The 12,958-nt window shown below is 41.8% G+C and overlaps 1 protein-coding gene across 1 annotated transcript in view; it reads right to left on the reverse strand.

Moving 5' to 3' along the window:
• Positions 1 to 12,958, reverse strand: part of AFG2A (AFG2 AAA ATPase homolog A) — a 198,245-nt gene that overhangs the window by 128,860 nt on the left and 56,427 nt on the right. The window contains exon 14 of the mRNA XM_054563420.1: positions 5,979 to 6,105. Within this exon, the coding sequence (XP_054419395.1) occupies positions 5,979 to 6,105 (127 nt within the window). The remainder of the gene's footprint in view (positions 1 to 5,978; positions 6,106 to 12,958) is intronic.

Consider the following 12,958-nt stretch of genomic DNA (forward strand, 5'->3'; position numbering starts at 1 on the left):
CAGTAAAGGGACTGTGAGCATCCTGGGAAAGGCCAGCAGAGCTGCAACTGGAAGCCGACCGTGGGGGCAGCCTCCCAGGCCTGACTGCGCTGCCGCTCACTCCTGACCCCCAGGGGCTCTCCACGCCCGGCTGACAGACCCCGTTAAAGATTAGCGAGGGCCCCCTCCCTGAATACTTAGAGGGAGGAAACTGCAATGCACAGACTTTTCCTGTCGGTTAGGTTGGTCAGTTCTGACTTAGCTGACGGCAGTGCTGTTGGAGCGGGACCTGTCACTTGCAACGAGGAAGGATAAAGAGAAAAGCTGCCCACAAACATACTTGTAACCTTCCTTCTGAAGGTATTTTTGGAACACAAGTCATTGGAAATTGGAAGCTACATCTAGTTAGCTTCTCATTTGCTGACATTTCTAAATATGTTAATTAATTTTTTCCATGTAACGAAGATAACCATAAAACCAACTTCTGGTTTGCAATATTTAAAAAATAAAAATTAAAAGGTTTAATTCATCACACAAGTTTCTTCTTCCAGAAAAACTGAAAGGGAAGTTCACGCCAGTTTGTCACACGCATGACAGAAACCCATGAGGTAGAGAATAATTCTGAGCCCTGAGTTCCTTGAGACCGTTACATAACTTCCAAGTCTTCCTCACCTCTCTCCTCGGTCATTTCCACAGATGGCTGAGAGAGCAGTGTTAAAAATCTACACACTCACTAGTACGTGAAAACTAGGTTTATGGGTTAGGGATAATACTCTCAGTAGTAATCATGAAGGGCCTACTACACACTGGGCATCAGTACTAAAAAGTAATCAAAGGCCTAAATTAAAAAATATTCATAAAATTAAACTGTTTTGAAGCTGTTTAACACCTAGAAAAGTACACAAGACTGTTTTTTCCTTAATATTAAACACAAATGCATGAAATGTCATGGATTGAACACTATTCTAGAGGGGCCACACAAACAATGGCCTAACAGAGAACAATATAAACTTATAGAGTTTGTACATTTACCTATTACTTGAGCCTCAATAATAATCTAGCTGTTTGCTGTTCTAAAGTCTCTTGATGCTGCCTGAGGAAATCCAGACCACCATCAATCTAAAGACGTGTCTGCCTGACATCACACAATCTCATTAATCTTCATCTGTCCTTCACTTCCTGTCATTCTTAGCAAAATGGACACTTGAGGTTGCAACTTCTCTTCACTCATCTCTAAGCTGGAGGAGGGGGTTGGAGGGTAAGAGGTCTGCAGAGGCTTTGCGATGCCACCAGAGACCCCGGGAATCACTTTCCTCAGCCTAGTGCGCTGCAGCGTAGCTAATGGGGTTGATGTGTAAATATGACATAAAAGGAAACAGAGTATGATTCTTACGTTGCGTCTCACTTCCTTTGCTGATCACCATAATCCCTAAGAAACCCTAGCTTTCGCTTCCCCAGACTACATGAAACTGAAATGCTGTCCAAAAAAGACACTAGCTATGCACAACATATGGGTCGCATGATGCTATCAATTTCACCCCTCGGACGGTCCGAGAATTCTCCTTGTTCTAACACACTGACACAAGGTCAGCAGGACACAGAGGTTACAGGTGAAAGGGCAATGGTTTGTAACGTATGCGAGCTAATTTACAAGGCTGAACACCTTAATTAAACGCAGCCAAAGGCAGACTCATTATTACATAGAGAGTGTATTATTACATAGAGAGTGTATTATTTCTCTGACACCAGATTGGTCCTTCCCCCTCTCCCTTTCCCCCTGGAGGCCTAAAACAAAATCTCTACTTTCAATATCAGCCCATGAAATTTACTTTGACTCTTCTGTTGCCTGTTCTCTTCCTGCTACAGTTTCCTCCAGACAAGACAGGTGGCGAAAACTGTGTCTATGCATTTCACAACAGGAAATTGTTTTCTGGCTTGAAAAAATTGTCTCTTAAGACTGTTTTGTTTCTACCAGCACATTCAGGGCACATTTTGGACACCACGTTCTAATCACACATGTGCTTAATCTTTTTTTATAGCACTATTACACAACACACAAGTAATACTCTGCAATAATTCTTCCGAAGAAAATAAATCTGGAAAGGAAATAGACTTTCAATATACCATATATCATCTGAGTAGTAACAAAAGCACAGTTTAAAAAAAGGCATACTCTACGTGAATATGAAATTTTATCTGAAAGAAAAAAAATGATTAAAATATTTTTTAAGAAAATTTCTGATTATTTAAAGTAGTTATTTTGGCCCTGCCTGATGTGGCTCAGTGGACTGAGTGCCAGCCTACGAACCAAAAGTTTGCCAGTTGATCCCTGGTCAGGGCACAGGCCTGGGCTGTGGGCCAGACGCCCAGGTAGGGACATGAGAGGGGCACCAACCAATTAATGTGGCTCACATCGGTGTTTCTCCCCTCCAACCTTTTTCCTTCCCTTCCCCTCTCTGAAAATAAATAAAATCTTTTAAAATATAAAATAAGATAAAAATAAAGTTGTTACCTTGCACAAGTACAGGGTAGACGTAGAACATTTAGGCCATGTTTCAATGAACTGCACTCAAAGTTGTACTTAAATGCATAGCATATCATTTTGATGACCTTGAAACCATCCCCCCCACTTTTTTTTTAAATTTTAGAGAGAAGGGAAGGGAGGGAGGGAGGGAAGGAGAGGAACATCAATGTGAGAGAGAAAGGCTGACTGGCTGCCTTCCACACACGCCCCAAAGAGGGTTCAGCCTGTGACCCTTCGGTCTGCAGGACGCCGCCCAACCACCGGAGCCGCACCAGTCAGAGCTGAAACCATTCTTAAAGATACTTTTCCCAGTGACTGATTTTATGTTTTGCTGCCAGTAATTTTACTTTCATCTGTTACAAATCAAACATTACAATTTTTTAAAAATTTAAATAGTTAAAGATCTTTAGGTTCTTCCTAATTCAGTGAAAAAGTCTTCATATCTAATTAGTAAATTACATCTTAGTTTAAATGTGCTCATCTAAAATTAACTGGTTAAAAGACATTAATTCTAATTTTTAAAAACTAATAAAGTTCTCTATGTATGTATGTATGGGTGTACATGTATACATACATGCATATATACTCATTCATATACACAAATACACACATATGTTTGCGCTTGTCTCTGAAGCTTCTTGAAGCAAAGGTTAATTAGTTAAGAAGTGTTAACAAAGTGTAAAAATACTGGCTCTTAAAATATGTATTTTGGACAATTAAGTGTTTTTAGAACTGAGGCATTAAAGGTAACATTTTACGAAGGATAAAAATATGACTACAATTTGGGCAACATATTTCTCAAAGTCTGTGATGTTGAAGAGTGTCACTTAGGAGTTGCTACTAATGAAACACAGCACCCGCCTTACTCTTGGGCAAATATTAGCAGGCAAGAAACAGAAAAACAATCCAAAAAATCTAAAATGTAAAAAAGAACTACTTCCATCCCTTCAATCTCACATTTTGGAGAAAAATTCTGCCCCAAATGTGGCATTTTCTCCAAGAGATCCCAGGGAGCCACGGACTACAGTACCCTAAAGAGAATGGGAGTCACCTACCTCGGGGGTTCTGACTTCTAAGATGAGCCTAAGAAAGGCCCCAAACCTTAGAGAGGCTCAAGAATAATTCTCATCCCCAGGTTTATCTCGAAAACTTCTCAGGGTCTCTGGTGCCAGGCACAGGTAAATCCAGGCCACCTTATACCTTACCGAAAAACACAACAGCTGGGGTTCAGTTTGGGTTTGACAGGAAAAATGTAAAGAAAACATTATAAATCAACAATTCCATAAGGTGTACACTTTTCATGTTCATATAAAAAACATGAAAAAAATGTATCCCTTAAAAAGGGCATTCAACTTGTTTTGCTCTTTTCTATTTTAAGAGAGATTATATGTACCATCTGAAGACATCTCTCTGGACAAGGCGTGGCAGTGAAACGCCGCATGTGAGGACAGCAGATTCCACAGAACAGGGACATTTCAAAGGAGCTGGTTTGTTGCCAGTCGTGCCAGGCAAGGATAAGCTGGTCCCTGAGAGTGAGACTTTGTTCCTGGTGCCCAGAAGAGAAACTGGGGGGGAGGCGCCGAAGAGCACCGAGGCAGGAAGAATCCGAGAACAACCAGCCACAGGGAAGGCTATGGTCCCTGGTGGGCAGCCCTACCCCTTCTCCCAGTCATTCGAAGGCCAATCTAGGCGCCACTGTGAGGGGCTTTTACGAATACAACCAAGGGCCTGAATCAGCTGACTTGAAGGTGGAGAGATTTTGCTGGGGGAGGAGGAGCTAACCTGATCAGGGGAGACTATAAACAAGGTGGCGCCTCCTGGCAATGGAAATACACACCACGCGAGGTACAGAAGATGGTGGAGTTTCTCCTCAGCTGTCTCTGAGGAGGGAAGGGGAACAGGTGGGTGGCCTCCAGGAGCGGAGAGCGGCTCCCCACTGAAGCCAGGAAGGAAACACAGTCACCAGGCCTGCAGTCACAAGGCGTGAATTCTGCCACAGCCCCATGCACTCAGAGAGGAATACCAGCTCCTGAGGAGAATGTCCTTAGCCTCTAGCGAGTCCCTGAGCAGACAGCTCCGTCATGCCATGCCCCGATCTTAACCAACCCGCGGAAGCACTAGTAAATGGGTGTCGTGCAAAGCTGCTAAATGTGAGGTCATTTGTCATGCAGCAAGACAACTGACGCAAGCCCTAACCAGGCTAATTCACACAGCCTGATTTAGAAGAACCCAGAGAAGTTTACTGTAAGCTCAACATCCTCCTTCCAGAAATGGATCGAACAGTGAAGCCATACAATACAAAAAAACCAAAGAGGAACGCGGTTGGATCAGGCATGTGGAGCAGGAAACCCAGGAACTTTCAGAGCTCATTAGCCATCGAGTCACCAGGATAAAAATGCCGTAAAAATCAATGTAGTCTTAACAGAAAAAAGACACTTTTTCTGGATTCAGCCCCTTTACTTGTGAAACCGAAAGGCGGGCCCAGGCCGACTCTCCGGACTCTTTCCCCACTTTCTATAACCATGGTCAGATGCAGCCCTCCCATTCCACAGGCGCCTCGGAGCCTGGCACCGACTGGGGCGCTCCAAGTGCTCAGAGCTCACCTGGCGCCTTACAAACGCTGCATCGGAGAGAGTGACTAAAGGGTCTTTGTCACAGAGCAAAATACCTAAGTGAACGAATTCCACATAAAAGTTCCTTTTACATTTTCAAAAGGATCATTCTTTAAAACCCTTTTTTTAAAACCGAAAGTCTGCGTATATGTACACGGGGTGGAAGGAGCACATAAGGTCGTATAATGTTAACAAAAAAGGAGACACTGGTTCCAGCTCTGGGAGTAAATTATTACTCTCAATTTTAATCTTTGTTTAAAAAGGTATGCATTCAGTACAAATTAGACACTTAAAATTTAGTTGGCTCTTTTATTCAACTATGACGGGCGGAGGGAGCAATAACTTGAAAAGGTTGCTGTTGTGCCTGTACGCCTTATTGAATGCTACAGCCTAAGTACATTCTTAGAGAAGGAAAGTCCACTGTCATTTTATTCTAATTACTCTGAAATCAACTGCTAGGCCCGGACTTCCAGCAAGTTGTTAATAATAACTTGAGTCTAGTACTAAATAGCCAGAAATTTATCTTAAAACAAAGGGAAAAGTTAAAAACTTCTAAAAAAAAAAAAGTCAGATGAAGCAATAAAAAAAAAAAGAATCACAGAACTTCAATTCTCTAGGGAAATACAATGAAAGTTTTATGTAACCATGGGTGAGGGGGAATTCAAGGGTTTGCAAAACAGTTTCATTAACACCAAAAGCAAAAAAAAAAAAAAAAAAAAAAAAAAGGCTTCATTCCCTTCATTTCCTTTAGTTTAAAGGCTTTCGGTATCCTCTAAATAAAAAATGGAATAGGAAATAATTTGACCCATAATCACATGCCCCCGTCCCTGAGTCTGCAACACCCAGGCAGCCCCCTTCCTCACCTTGTCTATCCTGTCGGGGCGGTTCGTGGCGGCCAGGACTGTCACGTCCCTCAGCTGCTCGATGCCGTCCATCTCCGTGAGGAGCTGAGCCAGAACGCGGTCAGCCACACCTCCAGCACCTGAGGAGCTGAGGTTTAGAAAGACAGTTTAAAAAGTGGGGTGACCTATCCCCAAATATGCCATTATTTTTAAAATATTGTATATTCTATAACAAAAAAATTACATCTGTTTCAAAATATAAAATGCATGTTCAGAATCCATTCCTGCATGAATTATTACATCCCAAAACGAACTGTATTCAAATCACTTCTTTCCCCCGTCATCAACCACGTTCATTTTCTCCTCAATAATGACATGCTATGTCAGTGTCGAGTAGTAAAGAACTGGGCAGAAAGCTACGCATATTTAAAAAGCAGCACACGGATGTGAGAAATACTAAGGAACACAATCAATAGGGCTGGTAAACTGAAGCTTTCATGGAGTTGCTGGGGGAGAACTTCAACTGCTGACATGCTGCGTTCCAAGTGCCTGTGGGGCAGCTTCAGATGTGGACATAAAAGAGAGGCCTGAGGTAGAAATCTCTCTCCTGACTTTTGCCATAAACACCATACCTGAGAGATGGGAATAGAATAGATCACCCAGAAGTGTATAGTGAGTGAAAAAAACTAACTGGGTAAGGAACAGGAAACCATCACCAGGATTTTAGAAGGGGTATGCCATAACAAAATACCACCAACTAGAGGCTTCAACGACAGGAATTCATTTTCTCATAGTTTCAGGGGCTGACAGTCCAAGGCGAGAGTTCCTGCATGGCCGGGTTCTGGTGAGGGCTCCCTCTGGACTTACAGACGGCCGCCCTCTGGCTGTGTCCTCACACGGCAGACGGAGAAACAGAAAGCAGGCTCTCTGGTGTCTCTTCTTGTGAGGATATCAATCCCATCAGGGGGGCCCCCCCTGCATGGCCTCATGTAAACCTAATTATATCCCAAAGGCTTATGATCTAGAATTTTTTTGAAAAAGCAATGTTTAGTACTTCATTCATTCTTTTTGGAGCTCTTTGGCAGATGAACATATTCCAAAGCTCACAAATGCTTCTTTATGAGGATGATGGTGTCTCTATGCACATAAATACAGGTCACAAAATTTCCCAGATAGTTCCAGAGTTTAATTTTTTGAAAAATGACACTGAAACATGGTAACGTCAGATTCTAAGAACCAATTGAGTGAACCCACCCTCTGGCTTTTCTGTGCCTTCATTCCCTTATTTGAGAAATAAAGATCTGGTGCTTCCTCGGTAGACACTGTGCAAGAGAGCGAAGAGGCTGGAGGCCTTCCTGCTCCCTTGAGGACTCCACTGTTATTGGCAAGTATGATGAGGAAGTTAAATATACATCTCTTTATCTTTCTAGCTTTAGAATTCTGTGATTCTGTGATGGTATTATGTAGTGCCTAACTCAAGTTATTTAACTCATTATTTTTAATAAAAATATGCATATTCAGAAACTTGTTACTGACAGCCCCGATCAGGTACTTCTAAACAGACAGGAATTCATACTCGACCAATTTGCTCTCTGCTGCCAGAGGAAACAGTGGCTGGAAAGGACGTGGAAGATGAGGTGAAGGGAACTCTTCGGACTCCCATCACCCCCCACCGCCGTGCCCTGCATCCCCACAGATCAGTGAAAGCTGCTGGAGAACAGCACAGTGAAAATGTTTTATGGGCTGAGAAATATTCTTGGCTGAATTTCAAAGCTGCAGTAGGAAACAAAAACCATAAAACCGACATCCTAGGAAATCAACTCCCAGAAAAAGTCTGAAAACAAATGTGTAATCACTAACATAATGAAATGATTTTATAAAACTTTATAATCTGCTAGAGATAGTCAACATGAAAATGGGGGGGCAGGGGGAATGTTCAGCTGTAGAAAATATTGAAGCTTTTTCCAATTATTCATATTCAAAAGTCACATGATACCATGGACCGAAGGGACTCTATATCTTTAAACAGGTCAGGAACCTATGGCCACAGACCAAATCCAGCCAACTGACTGTTTTTTCACTTGCTGACATACTTGCCGGGCCTCTCTCGCACTGTGGGGGCGGAGACGAACAGCTTCTGCAGAGGCTGTATGGCCCGCACAGTCAAAAGCATGTACTAACTGGCCTATGGCAGAACTCTCACTGCCGTGATGGTAATTAGTACACTGATTCTTATTTTTCAGTACTCGATATTTCACAAAAATGATATATTTTCTTCTGAACTCCTGCAATGAAATGTTCTATCATATTTCTAAATTATAGACCAAAACCTCATTTATCCAATTTAAAATTGTCAATGTTTTTCTAGTATACATTTTAAAACACTACAAAGAGCTCCAAATGGCAGACATCTGTCACAGGCATTATTCAGGCCTGGAAGAGACCTAAAGAAGACCAGCCAAAGAAATGCCACTCTGAACACAAGCCTGTGATGATTCTCTTGGTGTTTATGTAAAATGCAAGAAAACTTTCATTTTAAAGGCAAGACAGACACAATAAGGGAAACTATTTGTCCTATGAAAACAAAAAAATAATTCCTAGTGGCTAGTCAGATGCTGCAACAGGCCCTGTCTTAAAGAAAAGTCAGACCTTTCATCTATACGGTTACAGTGCTTAGACAAAACACAAAACAAAATACTTGTAGAACTCTGCGGCATGTCAGGAAACTATTGCAATGAAAAATCATTAAATGCTTTCCATTTCTTGTGCTGTTTTCTTCAGCATTTGTTTAATATTAAAAGTTGACCAATGTGAAAAATCAGCATACCAGAAAACAGGCAGTGAATTTAGAAACTCGAAACACAGACATTCAAAGTAAAAGTGGTTGAAATTCTTACGAGGTGGTTTTTGTTAGAGTTTGTTATATGCAGAAACCTTCGTTTTGTGATTAGATCATTTTTACACGGATATAGACACACCCATGTCCTGAGGTCTAGGCAGCCGCTCTAAGAGCCTACATCAGACAGAGTGCGTGTGCTCCATCCTGCTGAGACCACAGAGGAGTCGTGGGCCTCTTCTCTTAATTCTAGCAGCTTCTGTTCCTCTTGAAGAATAAAAACTTGTACTAGATCACTTGTCAGAATTTTTCCAGCTATAAAATTTTGTGGTTTTATGAAATTTTAAAAACCACCATAAAAATCACATTAAAACAGTTTAGAACGCTCCCTGAGAGTGTCATTCAGAGAAATGACGCCTACAGAAATTCCCTCTGCAGCGCTTAGTGTCCTGAATACTTGGGTTTACCTGCCCTCAGGCTATGTGACAAAAAAGGCTCCCCCACCCCCTGGTCATTATTGGAAAACTCAGAGCTCTGCTCAGAAGGCCACCAAGTCCAGAGCCCACATTTGCCACGAAAGCAGACCCGGGACCCCCTGCTGTTTACCACATACCCCAAGTGGGAACCAAGTGCACCAACAGCCACACACATCGCTGGTCATTGGTATCACGGATTCTCCAACACCTTACGGGAGATACTCCGTCAGCTTTTAACCGCGCACTTAGTCTTCTCCATACAATCATCTTTTTTACATTCTAGTCATAAAACAACATCTCAAGCAGTTGGTATGTAATAGCATTGGTTTTATAAAACAGAAGAGAGCACCCTCTCTTTCACCCAAATAACAACACTGTCTTTCTTCTATTTCTAAAACACAAACTTGTTTCATATTTAAAATTTTTGAAATAAGAATGTCTCTTGGAGTTGGTGATTTTTCAGCACTGTTTCACAGTTTAAAGCTGAACTTCTCTTCAGTAATGACACAAAGATAATGACCTGTCTTACAACCGATGGCATCTTAGGTTGATGAAATCTCACAGTACCGGTCGCTTGTAGAATACTTTTCCTAATTTCCCAAACACTTCAGTTTCTTCTACTAAAATATAAACTCTGATGAGCAGGATTCATTTTTATCTCTAGCACTATACTTCTATCTATATGAAAGTTATTATTATAAAAATACCTATGCAGAAATTACAAGAAATGCTAAAGTTTTTAAGTGGCCACAAAATGCCGGGCACCATGTGAAGCGCTTTCAGGGGTGTCCAACCCACGGCCCAGGGCGGCTGTGAACGTGGCCCAACACAAAATCATAAATTTACTTAAAACAATCAGAGATTTTTCTGTGATTACGTGTTGCAATGCATTTAATGTGTGGCCGAAGAAAACTCTTTTTCCAGTGTGGCCCAGAGACCCGAAAAGTTGGACACTCCAGACATGTATTTAATCCCAACAACCTAGAATTTGTTACTATTAACTCCACTCTGCAAAGGAGAAACCGTGGCCACAGGACGTTAAGGGAACTGCCTTAGGTCCTGTTCCCTGTTTTATCCCCTCGCTGAGCCTGCTGCAGAAGGAACTCTCAATAAATATTCACTGAACCAGTGAATGAGTGGGTGCTTGAAAGGAGTCTAACAGCAGCCCAGTTAGAAGGACAGGGTCATTACTACGTAAGTCGCTGGGAAAACACAATGAACACAAACTTGAAAGGTAAGAGAGTTAACTACTTAGACCTGGAATTCTGGACTCTGTGGTGTGGTCATCAGTTCAGAAAGTGGCTCAGAGGGTCTGCTCCAGAGTGGAAATGCCTGACTTCAAATTCCAGCTCTGCTACTAGGGATACCTGAGAAAGGAAGGTATTTACACATCTAAATGCCCAGGCCAGTTCACCTGATCAATGGAGGTGAGAATAGGGCTACACTTCCTGGGGCTGTTGTGATGATTTGCAGATAATACAACAAAAGGCCACAGTGAAAGAGGGAAGTTAGTGAAGTAAACAAGATGGGCCTCTCATGCTAGGGTCGCTAAGTTCCAGAGATAAGCTCCCAGAGACAGAGATTCTAGTTCTGCAACCAGCACCAGCTTTTGACCTTGATCTGTGACAAAGGAAGTTTTGAGCCTCCCCCCCCCCCCCCCCCCTCCCCGTCTCTAAGTTAGCCAGTGGCCAAGTCCTCAGTCACAGGGGGCCAGGCCAAGCAGTCCCTGGGGCTCCCCTATGCCTGTCCACTTCTGGAGACAGGGCTGCTGCCCAAGACAAGGCTGACTGCCCAGCTTGCTCTCCCATCTCCATTGTAAACCTTGAAAAAGGTGGAAGGTTAAGGTAGTAGGGAGGTGGGGCAGAGTATGGAAGACAGTTGTCAGTTGTGTAATATCCTACTTTGCATTTATGCAGGGGTCTTTTTGTGAGGCTTTCTTTACCTGTAAAGCATTTAAAAGTTTCTAGGTCCTAATAAGCACTAAATAATGTTATTTAATGTTGCTTGTCCTGTATAATTCAAGTCCCTCCCTACCTCAGTGTCCTACTTCCTCCCATATTACCTGTTTTCCAAAGAGCTGTGCTACTTTAACAGCATTTCCAATTTTCCCAAATGTTACAGAGATCACTGAAGCACTCTACAAAAGGAATCTTATATTTCCTCCAACTCCCAATGTGAAATAAGACCAAAAAAAAAAAAAAAAAAAAAATCTTATTCAGAACACTGTAATTTAAATGGGTACACAAAGAGATATAAATATGAGGTTTATTTATTTTCAAGTCCCAAAGAAATTTAAATGGACAGGAGGAGGAGAAAACAGTGGTTGTAACTAGACACTTTTATGAGCATGAAAAAATTCTGTCTGAAAGCACAAGTATGTCTGAAGCTAAGCAAACAATGTATCTCTGCTCTGTTCTCAACATGCCGCCTGCAATCCTGTCTTCATGGCTAATTTGAGTGACTAGAAATAGTCTAAATTAATTGGTTTAAGATAGTACGGGCTAGTATGTATGTACCATAATTCTCTGCTCAATTTATTAGACACCTTAAGTTCGGAAATTAAAACCTTTATAAAAAGAAACAGTCTTCTTACACATTGTCATTTTTGGACTAGCCATATGGGTTTTATCTAAATGTTATTGTTTGAACAAATGAAAGTAGTGACTATTCTATAGCACAATATTATGTAGAAATGCCTCCTACTTCATGGAAATTTTTATTTTTCTATGTTTTCCATTTCTTTAATAATGCATAAAATTGGTTTAGGTATCTCTAAAATTTTATGCTTTTGGTATCCATCAACAGCTGTTTTTACAGTTTCTAGAAATTGTTTAATTTAAACAGTTGAAGAACAAAAACATACAAAATACATGTGGAGGTTTTATTTGCTTTAGTTTTCTGGTAATAGCAACCTAATTAGATAAAATGATGACTTTCTAGGCAATGTTGGCACATCACAAAATCAGGAGGAACAACACCCTGAAAACAGAATATCACCCTATGAGATCCCTATGGCTATGAAAAACAAACTATATGAGACTTACTGCTACTGGGGTACAACCTAAACTCTACTTTGAACCATTAGCATTACATTCGCTCACCAGTCTCACCTTTGTTTTCTGAAGTGTCAAATAACTTTGACCCAAAATTTTCTATACAAAGGACACTGCACAGAATTCACCTGTACTTGATCTGAACAAGCCTCTGAAGGAGGGAGGCACACAGTCCAGACCCTGATGGACACGACTGGAGGACACGACAGACACTGGAGGATGCACATCATTAGCATCTAGCAAATTCCTTCTGAGCCAAACTGCCTGCAAAAACAGGAGGTTTCTACCAAGTGCTTTCTCTGGTTTCTCATACCATTTTATTTCAAAAGCATTTCATGAGAATCTGCAACAGATTCTACCTCCCATCTGGTGATCTTTAACGATGTATCTCACCCTGTTCCTTTCCGGGCTCCATAAACAGATGTCCCTAATGTCACATGAATGTGACAGGTCACACGCTTCAGCTGACTTCTCTGGCTTCCTTTCCTTCTCTTGCAGTTAAGCTGAACCGGAGCTTTTTGCAATTGTGCCATCTCACCTCAAAGGTAATGAAAGGGCCCAAGGACGCGAACCCGTAACATGAAAAGCCTGGCGGCATCTGCAGGAGGCACAGCGGGTGGACGGAGGGCAGGGCAG

The sequence above is a fragment of the Pteronotus mesoamericanus genome, unplaced genomic scaffold (genome assembly GCF_021234165.1).
Source record: "Pteronotus mesoamericanus isolate MK-2021 breed Mesoamerican mustached bat unplaced genomic scaffold, CSHL_Meso_final contig_163, whole genome shotgun sequence".
Taxonomy (NCBI): Eukaryota; Metazoa; Chordata; class Mammalia; order Chiroptera; family Mormoopidae; genus Pteronotus; species Pteronotus mesoamericanus.